This window comes from Lissotriton vulgaris, chromosome 4_1, assembly GCF_964263255.1.
Source record: "Lissotriton vulgaris chromosome 4_1, aLisVul1.2, whole genome shotgun sequence".
Taxonomy (NCBI): domain Eukaryota; kingdom Metazoa; phylum Chordata; class Amphibia; order Caudata; family Salamandridae; genus Lissotriton; species Lissotriton vulgaris.
Genome location: NC_141691.1, coordinates 607,794,120 through 607,810,258, shown reverse-complemented (window position 1 = coordinate 607,810,258; position 16,139 = coordinate 607,794,120). Strand labels below are relative to the sequence as shown.

Genomic DNA, 16,139 nt, shown 5'->3' with positions numbered 1-16,139 from the left:
GGAACTGATCTAGAAAATGAAGTTTATGGATTAGGTAATTATACAATTAACCTTATGATTCTTACTGTCGAATCCGAAGCTGCACCAGTTCTCCCTGCTATGTCAGTATTACCAGTCACTGGTGAATTATGTGTCAGTAAGAAGGGTTCAGTACACTTAGGTCATAGTAAATGTACTACTGTGGTCGAATTCAGTGATCAAGGCAAGTCTTCCTTTAGAGCTACCCGTCATTCCTACTTTGTTTGTGGCCATACCGCATACATACGCTTACCTCCAGATTGGGATGGTACCGGTTACATTGCATTCCTTCTGCCACCTGTTTTTCTAGCTCCTCCTGATTATCACAGAAATACAAATCTAGTAAAGAATAGACTCAGAAGAGATCTCCCGATTGTCGACTATACTGAAACGGCATGGGAGCAATACACAGATTTCAATAAAGGATTCTTTTTCTTCACAGGCCCCGTCCAAAATAGTAAACTAATACGCAGATTAACTAGAACACTCGAAGCAGTAGTGAATGAAACTGCCTCCGCCCTAGGTAACTTAACAGAGGAGCAGTCCGCCATGCGGGTTGTTGTTCTTCAGAATCGTCTTGTTATTGACGTCATCTTGGCAGATAGAGGCGGAGCTTGTAAGGTCATCGGGTCAAGTTGCTGTGTTTTCATCCCAGAAAACGCGCCAACAGTATACCAAGCTATTACACGTCTTCATAAAATTGCAAATCTGATACATCAGAATCCAGGCACCTGGACTTGGTCCGGTTGGTTCTGGACAACGTTGACCGCTTGGGGTTGGAAGATCCTATCCTTCCTAGGCATTGCCCTTGTCATAGTATTCAGTTGCTGCCTGTGCCTACAGTGTGGGCCAGCGATTTGTGGACTGTGTGCCACATCGTGCATGGAACATTCCAGTTTTCACTTAAAACGCGAAAAGAAGAAAGAAGAGCAAATAATGTTACAAGAACAGACTGATCGATTCATGAGGATCGATATATCATGAAGGGTCCGTAGGGAACAAGGAGGGAATGAGGAAATATAAATTTTATGGTCAAGTAATGTTCCCTAACGTGTACCCCACCGTCTCCATGTACCAGCTTAAAGTGCATGTAACTTCCCTCCTGTGCCAGCTATAAAGACGCAAATACATTTGCGTCCAACGTTAACATGTCCTCTTTCAGACCCACCCTGAATGGGTTGAATATTCCGTTTCCAAGTATGCTATGCCAACGTCTTTTTATAGTGTACTTTACACGTTTTTCAGCTCTGGCGAAGTAGGCCCTGAATTCTGCCATCGAGCCTTTTTTCCTGCCTTCTGACTCTGGAAGCCTCAGCCCAGGCTGTCTCTGTACCCGTGACCTCTGCCTTACTCCCTGTGCGGCTAACGGCGCTTAGCTCAGCCTGCTGCCTGCCAAGACTGTATTCAACCTTCGAATTATCTGTTCCGCTCCTCGAAAATGCATTCCTGCCTACTAGTTTAAGTAAACATCCCCCCAGCTGCAGAGCAAAGGGCCCGGCCTCACTGTCTCCGTGCAAGTAATTCATAGCCTCTGTTACCATGGAAGGCCCATGCCCCTCGCATCTCATGCAGACACTTAGGCGCTTATACACGCACTCACAGTCAGTATAGAATAGCTTCTGCCCCAGAGACCTTTCCCTCTAGATAGTATGGTTCCCAAACATCAGATATCAGATATGATAGAAGTACGAGTTGATCTGACATGCCAGACTTCTGTCTCTTTCCGCCAGTGTAAATGTCAAGTCCCCTGCACCCTCCAGTTTCACGTCAATCATACGTCATGCAGCTGCGCGCGCATCCATGCCTCAGATTTCTGCTGACATAACAAAATTCTGCTTTGTTGCCACCCACTTGTGACACCTACCTGTGACGTTTCTAGCACACACCTCTGTGTTCACGCCCAGTTCACGCCTTCTAATTACGTATTACTAACACGTGGATGCTGTTATCTTGTTTCTCTCAGCTGTTACGCCTACTGTATTGGTTTCTATAATGTGACTTAAGTATATAAGCTATGTATTGTCAATAAAATATTGCTCTATCCCTTCCTACACCCCAGTGGTGGTAGGAACATGATATCCGGTCTGACCATTCCTTTTTAAGGAATAAAACCCCTAAGAACTCTAACACCACGGACTCTGCCTCTTTCTTTCCGATTGAGTTATTATTGATTAAGTACTTACCTGCATAGAAATTAGGACGGTAAATCAAATATTTACCACAGTATGGGAGGTGGTATTAGTGGTGGTGGTATTAGTGGCGGTATTGGTGGAGGTGGTGGTGGTATGGTATTGTTGGTGTTGGTATTGGTAGTAGTTGTGGTGGTATTGTTGGTAGTATTGGTGGTGACAGTGGTATTGGTGGTGCTGGTGTTGGTGATGGTATTGGTGGTGGTATTGGTGGTGGTCGAGGTGGTGGAATTGATGGTGGTGAAGGTGGTGGTATTGGTGGTATTGGTGGTGGTATTAGTGCTGGTATTGGTGATTGTGGAGGTGGTGGTATTGATAGTGGTGGTGGTATTGGTGGTGGTGGTATTGTTGGTGGTGGTATTGGTGGATGTATTGGTGGTAGTGGTATTTGTGGTGGTGGAGGAGGTGATAATGGTGGTAGTATTGATGGTGTTGATGTTGGTGGTGGTAATGTTGGTGGTATTGCTGGGGGTATTTGCAGTGTTGATGTTGGTATTGGTGGTGTTGGTATTGGTGGTGGTGATAATGGTGCTGGGATTGGTGGTAGTGGTATTGGTACTGGTGGTATTGATGGTGGTGGTATTGATGGTAGTATTGGTGGTGGTATTGGTGGTGGTGGTATTGATGGTGGTGGTGGCCATGGTTTTGGAGGCAGTGTTGGTGATGGTGATGGTATTGGTGGTGGTGGTATTGGAGAAGGTATTGATGGTGGTATTGGAGGTAGTGGATGTGGTGGTATTGAGGGTGGTGGTATTGGTGGTAGTATTGGTGGAGGTGGGATTGGTGGTATTAGTGGTGGTGGTATGGGAGGTGGTATTAGTGGTGGTGGTATTGGTATTGCTGGTGGTGGAGGTGGTGGTATTGGTATTCATGATGCTATCAGTGGTTGTGGTATTAGTGGCGGTATTGGTATAGGCGGTGGTGGTATGGCATTGTTGGTGTTGGTACTGATAGTAGTTGGGGTGGTATTGGTGGTAGTATTGGTGGTTGTGGTATTGGTGGTGGTATTTGTAGGAGTGGAATTGGTGCTGGTGGTATTGGTTGTGGTACTGGTATTGGTGGTGGTGGTATTGGTGGTGAAAGTGGTATTGTGGTGCTGGTATTGGTGATGTTATTGGTGGTGGTATTGGCGGTGGTCGAGGTGGTGGAATTGATGGTGGTGAAGGTGGTGGTATTGGTGGTATTGGTGGTGGTATTAGTGCTGGTATTGGTGATTGTGGAGGTGGTGGTATTGATAGTGGTGGTGGTATTGGTGGTGGTGGTATTGGTGGTGGTGGTATTGGTGGCTGTATTGGTGGTATTGCTGGTGTTGGTATTGCTGGTGGTGGTGATGGGATTGGTGGTGTTGATGGTGGTGGTGGTATTGATGGAGGTGGTATTGTTGGTTGTGGTGGTAGTGGTGTTGTAGTGGCAGGTGTGGTATTGATGGTGGTGGTGGTATTAGTATTGGTTGTGGTGGTATTGTTGGTGGAATTGGTGGTGGCGGTTGTATTGGTGGATTGATGGAGCAAGGACTCATATACAAGATACTTGCTCGGACGCAATCCTCTCATATAATCTTGTAATGAAGTATTTATAATGTTTGTAATACTAATTATGCACAACATTCTGTATACTTCTAGATATATAGGAAGCTTACCTATGTGTTTTACAAACAAGTAACCAGAGTGTGTTTAAAGATGGATGCTAACACGGGAAAATGTACTGCGCATGTGTCAGCTGCATGACTTCTTAACGCTTGGAGGGAAAACTCTGCTTCTGCGCAATAACATCTAATATGGCCGCTTGGAAACTCATGTGCTAAGCATCTGCTTTGATGAAACTAAACTGAGTTATATACTAAGTGCTAATTCATAAATAGTTTTTATAAGTATATGGGATTAGAGTAGAGATAAGTGGTATTCAGTGAAATCATTTTATATTGAATTTAATACTTTGTCTTTTGACCTTTCTATTAGTTCGTATTTGGGCATCTGAATGATGCTAAAGTCTGACACCCATGTGGGTTTGCCCGCATGCGCAAGAGGGACAGCTCCGAAACAGTGAGCCCACGTCTTAGGACTTGTCTAAGGATGTTCTCCACACATGTCCTGGGAACCCGCTGAACATCCTGAAGATTCAATGGACAAATGTGAAATTGTGTACATTGTTATTAATAAATTCTACAAATATGGGTGGGAAATTAAGCTTGGGAGAACAAATTAATGGGCGGGAACTTTAAAACAATGAACCAAAGAAAATTATTAAATATTAAACTTAGCATGGTGTGATGATCATCCCCTCAGCTCGTCCAATCAGAAATAGGAGTTTCATAAGGTTTAAACATTTGAGGGTGGTACATGCGATTAAGAAAGTATAATTGGGGTGGTCATTTAGATTAGAGGGGGCAGTCGCAGCCAAATGCTGAGAGACTGATATGCTGTACGAATGCTGATCGAATACCTGAAGAAGCAGACATAGAATTTCAAAGCAAATTAGAATTAGAAGAAAATTGCTGAAGAATCGAGGATGTAATAGAATTAGAAGAAGATTGCAAAAGAATCAAGGAGGAAGTTAGTATCAGAGAAGGGTGAGATACATGCGTCTAATCCCAAAGATTTCATCTATCCTATCCTGAAGTACCTGTCACCTGAACCTTATAAGGGGCCCATTAACTCTTGGCCAGAGGGGTCTGATTTTCGCACTATCCTAGGTAAAAATAATTCTGCGTATTGTGTCAACGTGTTTTCTCTCTCTATCCTCTCTTTCCTGAGGTATTAGTCGTTGTGAAATCTTATTTTAAATTGGATAGACTGATTTTACTTCCTCTGAAAGATGGAGTTAACACTGTAATTTGTTTTGCTCTTATGATTGATTTGATAAACATTTAAACTTACCCAAGTCTGTGGCTATTAAACGAGATAATCAGGTCAATGAACCTATGTTATAATCATCAAATCCTATTCAAATATTAGACCCATAGTTATAGAAAGGACTTCGGCTCAGTAATAGATTTGAGAATTGAGAAACAAATGAACCTACAATTTTAGCCCTATAAACTTGATCCCCAGCGGTGTTCACCGACCAATATGAGTGAGTGTGTTTATGGTAGGCCTGGGTAGTAAATTCCATTTCGTTCGCGGAATTTACAGAATTTGGGTAATTCTGCGTTCCCTGGAGAACGCGGATTGCCAAAAATTCTGTGATCGGGGGCTTCACGGATTTTTTTGCCTGTTTGCGCTTTCAAAATGCGTGTTTGCAAGATATTTCCCCATGAGCACCCAAACAGCGTTCACGAACAGGAAAAAAGCATTGCGAACGGGTCGAGCAAGCAATTCCGAGTGTTCGTCGAACTGTGCGTGCTGACGGAGATTTTTTACCATTTCACAGAGCTTTGCGTTGCGTGACTATGCAAATATCGCCCACCCGAGTTTATGGGCCCAGATGAATATATAGTGATATATGTCCGCAGGTTGGTAGCTGGCTCGATCAGTTTGCTGGTAGCAGAGTTATGGTTTTTATTGATTAGTTTAGTGATTATTGGTTATCGATTTATGTTCTAACAAACCCCTTCGTATATTGTTTCATGTTGTCTGGAAATTCCTTGGAAGTGTATAGCGGGTGGTGAATGGAAGCCGCACTGCATTGAGGTTAATCGTCTGTTTAGTAATTGAATTATGTGAATAAGTGAGAGTGATTGTAGTAAGCATGGGAGGAAAATCCGTTACGCTCGCGGATTTTGCGGATTTTCAGTAAATTCGCAATCCGCGAACGCTCGCGAATTTACCGAAAATCCGCAAATTCGCATGCAGCGGATTTTTTTTCTTTGCGGTGTAAGTTCACAATTGCGAACATGTAGGTGCGGCGGGCAGCAACAATCTCGCACTCGCGAAATTACAAAAATTGAAATTCTGCACAAGAAATCTACTAGCAAGCAGCATAGACCTTCTGAAAATGATGATTTTTATCAGAATAACTCCTCAGGTTGACATTTGCCTGCACTTTTTTGGATTTGAGGCCTTTTGATTTTCTTTGGATAACTTTTGGATTAGAAATCAACTTTCTCATATAGGCTTGGTGGGGCATTACAGTTGCTGTAATGCTGTTCTGCAGAAAAACGAGTTTTGCAAAAGTGAAAGGAGGTTCAAAAGTTCAAACTCATCATTAGTAACCGTTCCCTGTAGTGCTTCCTGACAAGGGCCCCTCCAGAGTTCAGTTGCTAGTTGCAACAATTGTATGACCCTGCTCTGACCCTCACAGTAGGCTCATAGAATAGCTACAAGTAGGCCACAAAGGTCCTGGAAAAAAAAATTGCACTGCAACAGAAAGCAAATTACAGATAAGGAAGCAGGTGCCAGACTGGAATTTTAAAACAGTGACACATTAATAAATCAACCCCAAATTAATTCATGTTAGTTGAAGCAGGCAGGTGTGCTTGCTTTTTCCCCCCATAATCTACAGTGATGATGAACCAGAGGGTGGCATTGATGTACCAGAGGGTGGCATGGGTGAAACAGAGGGTGGCAGGGGTGAAACAGAGGGTGCTGGGAACCTGTGATGATGAACCAGACGTAGAAACAACATAATCGTGACCGTTGCGAGCCGACATGTAAGTTCGCAATTGCGAACTGTTACAAAACCCTCGCGAACTGTCAGAAATCCTTGCGAACTGGCAGAAATCCTTGCGAACACAAAAAAAATCCTCAAATTCGCGAGAATTCGCGGATTTTGCGGATTGCGAGTTCGCAAATTCGCAAAATTCGCGAACGCCAGATTCGCTAAATTCGCCCATGCTTAGATTGTAGGCAAAGAGTTTGCTGGTGAAACTTTGGAGTTATACCACCTAGAAAGGGTGACACTAAAGGAGTAGCTGGTTCTTCTGAGCTTGGGTGAAGAGTAAATGGAAGGTGTTACTCGCAGTGTATGAGGAGTAAACAGAAGGTTTTACTCACAGTGTATGAGGAGTAAACGGAAGGTTTTACTCATTGTAAAAGAAATCAACCGTTCTTTTAGCTTAATGAAACTGACAGAGTAGCAAATGTTTTTATGTTGTTATTATTGAACATTTTGGTGAAAGGGTGAAAGAAAATACGTTTTCGTATTACCTTGTGAAGGGAGTGTCAGTTGCCGGAGTTACGCTGATGTCACAGATTGCTGAGCTGGGATTGGTTGAGAAAGTGGGTGTTTGTAACAAACAGAGAATTGTAAACGAGGGGTCAGTTGTTGCACTGATGTCACAGAGTGCAGTTGGGATTTTTTGAAACAGCTGGTGTGTGATTTTTGGAGGCTTTGTAAAGGAGGGGTCAGTAGTGAGGAATGATACTGACGTCAAGATGGAACAGTGCTAGAATTGGTTTAACAAAGTTTGTAAATTTGAGGGTGATTGGATAAAAGAATAAAAGCTGCAATAGGATTGGAGAAATGAGTGTAAACAGAAAAACTAATTAGTTAACAAAATAGAAGCAGTAATAGTAATAGACATTGGAGTTTGTATGTGGAAATACGATCCAACATTTATAGGGCATCACCCAGACAGAAGATATTTAGGATTTGCAAGACAAGTTTGTATAGGAGGACCTACTTAAAATATGTACGGAGAGAAAAGAAAAATGTCACTTATGCAGAAAATAAAAAATTATTTCAAGAAAAATAAACCCATTAAGACTAGAAAAGGAATTCTTAACCAACCACTAAAGACTCCTGCCTCATTTATGATGATTGAAAGAGGTTATCATACTTGTGTATGGTTAGATAATTGGATTGAGTATAGAAAGGATGACGAAATACTAGCTTTCCCAGAAACTGGTACATTTAATGTGAGAATTCTTCAGAACTTAAGGACAAGAAGGAATAAATTAGAACCTAGACCTAGGCTAACACAGTATGAAGCTTTAGAAGAATGGGAAATGGAAGCATTTGGTCGAGACAGATCTAGAAGTACTAGAGGTTATAGAGGATTCTATCCTAAAAAAATGTGTGAATCACATGAAGATCAGATGATACAATGGAGACAAGCAATGGTCACAGAAGGGCTGTATCCTGTATTAATGTTAGAGGAACAGTCTGGAGGCAAATGTACAAGAAAAACTAAGCACTTAACAATGACAGGTTGTGGAGAATCAGAAGATGAGTCTATGGAAGATATCCTAACAAAGAATCCTGCACCATATCAGGAGGGACCCAGTAGAACAACTCCAAGTGCCCCTGCTTTAGAAACACCATGAGTTCCTCAAATTATGCATGATTCCTTAAATGAAAGGATTCTACAGGAGAAAGAAAGAGAACCAATAAATAAAAATAATGAAGTATTAATACAGAAAAAAACACAATTGAGTGCACACCCTGAAGCTTTGACTATACCAGTGACTATAGGTCCTGTTTTCCCGTTGTATGGCGATAAAGGAAATTGTCCAAAACCACCAATCATGGCCACTCGCATAATAGGACCGAGAAACGAGAACATAATAATTGAAGATCAAGCCAGTGAATGTGAATCAGTAATACCACTAATGAATTTGCCAATAAGAGAACAGAAAAATGAAACCCCAAGAAGAGTTACACCTAGTTGTTTAAAGGAAATACGATTAGAACCCTCCACAGGAACTAAAAGTGCCACAATAGTGTCCTCAGAAGAATTAGAAAGGTGGGCTCAGGGAATAGACAAAGAGAAGCCACAGCCTAAGATTTTGGACATTTATGCATTAAAAGTAGAACAGTAAAATAAATGATAGCTGGAGATGTGAAATAACACAAAAGATTCTATCGTAAAGGGTCCATAACTTGTGGTGCACTGAGGTAGGGCAGAAGACCTGAAATCATACACAAAAAGACTCTATTATAAAGGATCCATGAGTTGTAGTGCACTGATGTAGGGGCATTAGAGATGAGCGTGCTCATGTGAAGAAATTGTTAATGTCCCTTCGGAATATTCCTGCTGCCTGAGGTGAAATTGTTGCACCCAATGTCTACAGCATGAATCATAAAGGGTCCATGAGTTGTTATGTACAGAGTTAGTGGCACCTGAAGAGCACAGTGTGTGCACAGCCAGAGATGATGGCGTGTAGTTGCAGGACAGGATTGGATTGGATATATGTGAGACCTGACAACCGCAGTGTAAGCCAGAGGCAGCGGTCAGCAAGGGCCCACAACCACGTGGTGTTTACTTGTGGTGCACTGAATTAGTGGCAACAGTGGTGCTCATTGTGTGCAGAGCCAGCGATGATACGTGGTTCGGGCGGGTCGCACTGGGAGCAATGTCTTTTGCCTAATGAATTCTGCCTCATTAAGGCCACTTTGCGGTGACTTGTGGTGACCTGAGTTAGTTATTGGTGGTAGTGGTATTGGTGGTGTTGGTGGTATTGCTGGTGGTAGTAGGATTGGTGGTGGTGGTGGAATTGGTGGTGGTATTGGTGGTGCTTTAGGTGGTGGTGGTATTGTTGGTGGTGGTATTGGAGTAGTATTGGAGGTGGTATTGGTGGTGGTGGAGATGGTGGTATTGATGGTAGTTGTTGTATTGGTGGTGGTGGTATAAGTGGTGATGTTATTAGTGGTGGTATTGATGGTGGTATTGGTGGTAGAGGTATTGGTGGTGGTGGCATTGGTGGTGGTGTTACTGGTATTGGAGGTGTTGATGGTGGTGTTGTTGGTGGTGGTATTGGTATTGGTATTGGTGGCAGTGGTATTGGTGTTGGTATTGACCACTGTGGTGGGATTAGTGCTGTATTGGTGGTGGTGGGATTGGTGGTGGCGGTAGTGGTATTGGTGGTGGTGGCATTGGGGTTGTAGTGGAATTGATGGTGGTGTGATTGGTGGTGGTGGGATTGGTAGTATTGGCAGGGGTATTGGTGGTGGTGATATTGGTGGTGGTATTGGTGGTGGTGACATTGGTGGCGGTATTGGTGGCGGTATTTATGGTTGTGGTGTTGGTATTGGTGGTGGTATTGGTGGTGGTGGTATTAGTAGTGGCATTGGTGGTAGCAGTATGGTTGGTGGTATTTGTGGTAGTGGTATTGGTGGTGGTGGTGGCATTGGTGGTGGTTTTGGTAGTAGTGGCATTGGTGGTGGTGGGATTGGTAGTATTGGCAGGGGTATTGGTGGTGGTGATATTGGTGGTGGTATTGGTGGTGGTGACATTGGTGGCGGTATGGGTGGTGGTATTTATGGTTGTTGTGTTGGTATTGGTGGTGGTATTGCTGGTGGTGGTATTAGTAGTGACATTGGTGGTAGCAGTATGGTTGGTGGTATTGGTGGTAGTGGTATTGGTGGTGGTAGTGGTATTGGTGGTGGTTTGTGGTAATATTGGTGGTGGTGGTGGCATTGGTGGTGTTGGTATTGGTTGTGGCATTAGTGGGGGTTGCGGTATTGGTGGTGGTATTGGTGGCAATGGTATTGGTGGGGGTGGGTGGTCGTATTGGTGGTGGTGGTATACGTGGTGGTTGTTGTATTCATGGTGGTGGTGGCAGTTGTATTGGTGGTGATAGTGATATTGGTGGTGGTATTGATGGTGGTCGTATTGGTATTATTGGTGGTATTTGTGGTAGTGGTAGTTATGGTGGTGGTTTTGTTGGTGGTGGTGGAGGTATTGGCTGTGGTGGTATTGGTGGTGGTTATGGTGGTGGTGGTATTGGTGGTGGTTATTGCATTTTTGATGGTGGTGGTAGTTATATTGGTGTTGGAATTGGTGGTGAGGGTATTGATGATGGTGGTATTGGTGGTGGTGGCAGTATTGATGGTGGTGGTGGTAGCATTGGTGGTGGATGTATTCGTAGTGGTATTGGTGGTGGTGGTATTGGTGGTGGTATTGGTGGCGGTATTGTTGTTGGTGGTAGTTGTATTGGTGGTGATAGTGGTATTGGTGGTGGTGGTATTGGTGGTAGTGGTATTGGTAGTGGTGAAATTGGTGGAGGTGGAGGTCATGGTTTTAATATTTATGGTATTGATGGTAGTGATATTTGTGGTGGTGGTATTGGTGGTGGCATTGGTGTTGGTGGCAGTAGTATTGGTGATGTTGCTCCTGGTTTTGCTAATGGTGGTATTAGTGGTGGTGGTATTGGTGATAATGGTGGTGGTGGTATTGGTGGATGGTGGTATTGGTGGTAGTTTGTGGTAATATTGGTGGTGGTATTGGTGGTGTTGGTATTGGTTGTGGCATGAGAGGTGGTCGTGGAATTGGTGGTGGTATTGGTGGCAGTAGTATTGGTGGGGGCGGGCGGTGGTATTGGTGATGATGATATTGGTGGTGGTATTGTTAATGGTGGTGGTTACATTGGTTGTGGTATTGGTGGTGGTGGTATTTATGTTTGTGGTGTTGTTATTGGTGGTGGTGTTTGTGGTGGTGGTATTGGTGATGGTATTAGTAGTGGCGTTGGTGGTAGCAGTATTGGTGGTGGTATTGGGGGTAGTGGTATTGGTGGTGGTGGTATTGGTGGTGGTTTTGGTAGTGGTGGTATTGGTGATGGTATTTGTAGTGGTGGTATTGGTTATGGTATTGTGGTAGTATTGGCGGGGGTGATGTTGTTGGTGGTATTGGTGGTGGTTTGTGGTAATATTGGTGGGTTTGGTGGTATTGGTGTTGTTGGTATTGGTTGTGGCATTGGTGGTGGTATTGGGGGTGGTGGTATTGGTGGTGGTGGTGGTAATGCTGGTGGTGGTTTTGTTGTTGTTAATAAAACAGGCTTTTGAAAACAACCTGTCAGGTGGCTTTAGCACAGATGACATGTAACACAGATGTGCTGTTGTCATCTTTAGCCCTTTAGCACATTATTATGTGCTACCTGGAATTCACATGACTTAACTCGCTAATCATTTCTAAATGCATTTTACTTGGGGGCGTAAAATAGACATTGGTGGTATTTGTGGTGGTGGTGGTATTCATGGTGGAGGTGGCAGTGGTATTGGTGGTGATAGTGATATTGGTGATGGTGGTATTGGTGGTGGTGGCATTGCTGGTGGTGGTATTGGTGGTAGTAGTATTTGTGGTGGTATTCGTAGTAGTGGTAGTTGTGGTGGTGGTGGTGGAGGAATTGGTGGTAGTGGTATTGGTGGTGGTGGTATTGTTGGTGGTTATGGCAGTGTTGGTGGTGGTGGTGGTGGTAGTGATATTGGTGTTGGAAATGGTGGTGGGGTATTGATGATGGTGGTATTGGTGGTGGTGATGTTGGTGGTAGTATTGAAGATGGTGGTGGTGGCATTGGTGATGGATGTATTGGTAGTGGTACTGGTAGTGGTATTGTTGTTGGCAGTAGTTGTATTGGTGGTGATAGTGGTATTGGTGGTAGTGGTGGTATTGGTGGTGGTGGTATTGGTAGTGGTGGTATTGGTGGTGGTGGAAGTTGTGGTTTTATTGGCTATGGTATTGATGGTATTGGTATTTGTGGTAGTGGTATTGGTGGTGGTGGTATTGGTGGTGGTGGCATTGGTGTTGGCGGTAGTAGTATTGGTGATATTGCTCATGGCTTTGCTAGTGGTGGTATTGGTGATGGTGGTGGTGGTGGTATTGGTGGAGGCGGTGGTTTTGATAGCGGTGGTGGTATTGGTGCTGGTAGTATTGGTGGTGGTGCTATTGGTGGTGGTGGTGCTATTGGTGGTGGTGGTGTTGTTATTTTTAATAAAACAGGCTTTTGAAAACAACCTGTCAGGTGGCTTTAACACAGATGACATGTAACACAGATGTACTGTTGTCAGCTTTAGCCCTTTAGCACATCATTATGTGCTACCTGGAATTCACACGACTTAATTCGCTAATCATTTCTAAATGCATTTTACTTGGGGGCTTAAAACAAACATGAGATAATGCAAATGTAAATGTAAATATAAATGTACAGGAATTTATATAGCGCAAATCACCGAGCGGTTTCTAAGCGCTTGCTTAGGGAACCCGTCATGGTATTCCCCTGTGAGATAACCCCGGAAGGGTATCCGCAAGGTGAAAGCCAGGCATCCCGCCGCGAGGGGCCGTTGTGGAGATTAAGCAAGCTATTGCCCAGAGTTGCAGAGTGTGAACCGGTGAATCGAGTAGGCACCGGAGCGAGAATTGTCCAGTCCATGGACATTTTTAGGACTCAAGACCCCGCCGAGCCGGGAATTGAACCCTGGTCCCGGGCTGACCTCTGCTTCCAGGTCTGCCTCCTCTAACCAATGAGCCACACTTCTCCACTGCAGGGTTAAAGTGATTGAAAGCAGGAGCCCGTGTTATTGCTGATCTGGTTAAAAAAAAACACAAGGTTTCAACTGAAGCAGCGCATGTCCAGCCTGCAGTAAGCGGAACTCAATAAAGTAAATAAAGCCTAGAGAATAAATAACAGGTCCTGTGTAAAGACTGAAGTAAAAGGGCCAGTCGTCATGGAAGGGTGCAAATGAAGACAAGGACGTACTAAGGAGGGACTAACAAGCCTATTAATGAATCCGAAGGCAGAATTTATGAAAGACAATGACACAAGCCAATGAAAAATATGGGAGGAGAGTGGGCGCAGCTTCTTTCCCATACTCTACCACTGTAGTCCCGCAGAGCAAGCAGTGCATGCACGCTTCTGCTAGGCTCGACCTAAAAAATTGACCTGATAAGATACCAAGGCAGATTTTGGCTTGAAGGAGGAATCTTGTCTTTTTCACAATCCATTGACATGTTGCTTTTATTCGCCTTCAAGAAAGAGGGTGATTTTTGCCGCCTCTTAAGTGATGTCACGTCAGAATGCAAACAACTTGATAATCGACGTTCAGTATGGCACCACTGGTCTTCAGTGCCCAGATGTTGATAAGGATGTTTCTTGATCAAATGTAGATACTTCCAAATGAATTCAAAGAAGGAATCTGCCGCAGCCAATATCAGTTACTGCTCAGGCACTGGTCCAGGGAAGACGCTGTGTGGTACAGCCACAAGTCAATGGTTAGGGGAAGAGGTAGCAGCTCAGGGTGGCTGTCATACTGTTGGACCTTGTGCAGTTTCTGTTTGTGAAGGCAGTGTTTCCCCAGGGATGTGCATGCCAAAAGATGATGGGGCTTGTTTATGACCCCTTGCATCACTTTTGCGCTGCTGGTGAATCACTTTTTGAGACGCACCAAAGGAGTAAAAAATGAACCATGTTACGTCATCTAGGTAGATGTGACACATGTATGCAGGGTGGGCGTTCCGACACAGGTAAGAATCGTAGAAATGACGCCGTGAAATCTTTGAGATTTCACTGCGCCACTTCTAGGATACAAATGCATCAATATCTTACGCCTGCTGCAGGGCAGGCGTAGTACTGGTGCAGGCACATTTGAAATGGGACTTGACCATGGGAAATGACCCGTTGCTGGAGTTGTGTCACTTTTGTGACACACTCCAGCAATGCATAATTTTTGCTCCTACAGTTATGTCAAAAATACTGGTGTATCTGTAATTCCTTGCAACATGATGCATAATACTGTACATATGACTCATCCAGCATGTCACAATGAGGGCACAATGAATAGTGACGCATCACTGTTTTCATGCAGTGATGCTTCACTTTTCATAAATGAGGCCCAATGTCTTCCACCATTCACCCACCTACTAATTTAATAACTCACTGAGGACCTGCTCTCTTATTCATTGAACTATTCACTATACATCAATCACCCACTCACCTAACAATTCAGTCTATCATTCAACAACCCAGTCACTCATTAGAACACTTACTCCACTCTCCAATTCATTCCACCACCTCTGTCATTTATCACCCATTCATCCATCCAAAAACCCAATATGTTCTTCATTGGCCTCCTGTGCCATCCGATAACCTACTCAACCATCCATAACATTAACCACTCATCCATCTGACCCTCTCAGTTACCACTCACTCATCTATGGATCTATGTAATCTTCAGCCAGAAAACCTACACACCTACCCATTGACTAATCTAATCAAATGTACCTGTTTGAGTAGTTTGACAACCTATTCACACATAAGAAAAACACATAACTGTATCCATCAATAAAGAAGCACATATTTTTTAAATAAATAAGGGAGACTCATTGCCTTTATCACATTTTGTTTCTTACTACAGATGTTTACATTTACTAATAACCGGAAAAATAAGCATTTTGTAGAAGATTTCAATTTGCATTACATGTGGGTAAGATGGCTATCCACTGCTATTTTATGGAAAGTTACGTCATGAAATATATACCTTACGTTTAATCATATTAAACGTTCTAAAGAAAGTAAGACACTTACGTGAGGGCTCATCTTCTAAAACGGTTTCGCTCCCTTTTTTTGTTATTTCAGAAAATTTAAATTCCAGAACCTACAATAAAGTGATAAACTATTTATTGCAAAATAGTTGACTATCAACATTTGTCCTCAATACAATTATTCTTATTTTAAATACACATTTATATGATTCACATTTAAACTAGCATTTTCTCATCATGTATTTTCTCTGCAAGTTAGGACTAGGTGTCTGCACATGTCATCCTCTCGAAACACTTCATGCTACTGGGTACCACAAGCAATATTTCCATCAGCAGATTCACACGTTAAAGTTAGGCTTACTTTGGAAAGCAGACACATTGACTTTTCTGATGCGGCGGCCATGAGTCACATAAATTGAACTGAATCTGTTTTGGCTAGCTCCAAGCGGGGCCCTCCAATGCTCTTCTGCCGTCTGTACTACATAGCTATTAAACCAAAAGCAAAACACCTGACATACTCTTTTGAACTGGTATTGCAGTATGCAAAGAATCTAGGGGCATATTATTAAGAAGGGCGTTAAAAGTTATTGCCGGTTTAGCGGCAGAAAACTGCAGCTAAAGCGGCGACAATGGGCTTGTATTATGCCCTTGAGAATTCCAATAGAAGTCCATGTTCTGGTGTGAACATGGGCTTCTATTGGAATTCTCTAGGGCATATTATCAAACCCATTATCGCTGCTTTAGCGGCAGTTTTATGCCGCTAAACCAGCGATAATGTAAACGCCGTTCTTGATAATATG

At 43.3% G+C, this 16,139-nt stretch overlaps 1 protein-coding gene across 1 annotated transcript in view; it reads right to left on the bottom strand.

Annotated features, from left to right (window-relative positions):
* The window catches only part of NME8 (NME/NM23 family member 8), an 843,103-nt gene that overhangs the window by 533,411 nt on the left and 293,553 nt on the right, over positions 1-16,139 (bottom strand). Inside the window, exon 6 of the mRNA XM_086967295.1 lies at positions 15,383-15,452. Within this exon, the coding sequence (XP_086823421.1) occupies positions 15,383-15,452 (70 nt within the window). The remainder of the gene's footprint in view (positions 1-15,382; positions 15,453-16,139) is intronic.